At 30.9% G+C, this 1746-nt stretch overlaps 1 protein-coding gene across 1 annotated transcript in view; it reads right to left on the bottom strand.

Moving 5' to 3' along the window:
* The window catches only part of CASC1 (cancer susceptibility candidate 1), a 59153-nt gene that overhangs the window by 36145 nt on the left and 21262 nt on the right, over positions 1–1746 (bottom strand). Inside the window, exon 6 of the mRNA XM_012640967.1 lies at positions 1201–1205. Within this exon, the coding sequence (XP_012496421.1) occupies positions 1201–1205 (5 nt within the window). The remainder of the gene's footprint in view (positions 1–1200; positions 1206–1746) is intronic.

Below are 1746 nucleotides of genomic sequence, written 5' to 3'. Positions count from 1 at the left end.
AATAGAGTAACTACCAATAGTTATAATCTTGTATCAATTGATTTACCTACAGAGAATATCTAATATGTAATGTTTTATAAATTTATTTTCATAGTCATTTTACAATATACATGTATATCAAATCTTCAAGTTGTATACTTTAAGAATATACATTTTTGTCTATCAATTATACTTCAATAAATCTAAAAAAACTACTGAATCTAGGTAGAGGGCATATGGGGATTCACGGTACTATTTTTCCAACTTCATGTTTGAATATAGTATTTTCAAGATAAAAAGAGAAAAATAGAGTAACTACCAATAGTTATAATCTTGTATCAATTGATTTACCTACAGAGAATATCTAATATGTAATGTTTTATAAATTTATTTTCATAGTGAACTTAGTAAACTTTGTGAAGTGTAAAAAAAAAACTAGACCTTAGCCATACTGATAACATTTATTTCTTTAAAAACAAAATATTAACAGTTAAATCTGGATAAATATACATGCTTTAAATTATTCTACTGACTTTTCCATAATCTCTTGCTTTTTTTTAAAAAAAAGAAAAAGAATATTGGATTATTATATTATGTAGCATAAAATGTTAACTCTTACAAAAGTGAATAGTAACATTTAAGCAAAACATCAAACTTACTCTGAGAAGTATTTCTGTGGCTACATTAAATTTAAGATGGAGGAGTTCTTGCAGTTGTAGAATTGATCCTTGGTACTGTATTATATTTTTATTTTGCAAATCACATGGTGGAGTTTCCAATAAAATTAACTTCAATTTCCCAATTAACTATAAAGTAACAGAATAACAGATTATTTACAGTAATCCTCTGACAAATAGTCAAAGGAAAAGTGAAAAAGGGGATATTCTACCAAATTTGAATTCAGGAACACATTTTATCTCCAGTAAAACATATAGAAATCCTTTCCTATATTTATTCTGTAATTTAAGATCATGGAGAAATAAATATTTCCCCCTAAAACTCCCTTATTTAGTATTTTTAACTATGTATAACAGAGTTTCATTAGCAAGTTGACAGATGAGTCACAAGTTGTCATTACCTAAGACCTTGGAATTGTGAACTAAAATTAAATCATAAGCTACTCACCTCCCACTAGCCAATTGAATGGATCTTTTCTTGGACCCCAGAAAAACCTTAAAACTGTGTTCTTGGCCATGAAGGGACAGGAGGTTGTATTAATACATGCCCTGTTATACCCCCTCCCTTTTGGAGTTTAGATACAACAACTGACCAGCATTAATGTTAAAATAGAGATCATAAGACTGACAAAACACTCTTTGTGACAACAAGGTACTAAATGATTAACAGGACCTAAGGCCATGCAGAGCAAAGATTAAATCACCTGAAAACCATTGATTTGCTTAATAGAACACGTGAGTAGGTATATCATGGCTTGTCTCTGATTAACAGACAGACGTCTCTGTGTTAACTTAAAACAAGCCTTTGACAAAGCTTCATCTCTTTAACCAATTATAAATCAAAGAATCTTTAAACCTACCTATAATCTGTAAGCCCCCTCCCTTTTGAGATGTCCAACCTTTTCCGGCCAAAATTTTTCACACTTTCCATGTGTTGATTTATGATTTTACCTGTGATTCCTGTTTGCTTAAAATGTATAAAACCAACCTGTAACCCAATTGCCTTGGGACCACTTGCTCAAGACTTCTTGGGCATGGATCCCTGGGCCTTGGAAACACATATTTGGTTCAGAATAAACCCCTCCATCCA

This window comes from Propithecus coquereli, unplaced genomic scaffold, assembly GCF_000956105.1.
Source record: "Propithecus coquereli isolate 6110/MARCELLA unplaced genomic scaffold, Pcoq_1.0 Scaffold16, whole genome shotgun sequence".
Classification (NCBI taxonomy): Eukaryota; Metazoa; Chordata; class Mammalia; order Primates; family Indriidae; genus Propithecus; species Propithecus coquereli.
Note: the sequence above shows the minus strand (reverse complement) of the source record. Positions and strands in the feature narration are given on the sequence as shown.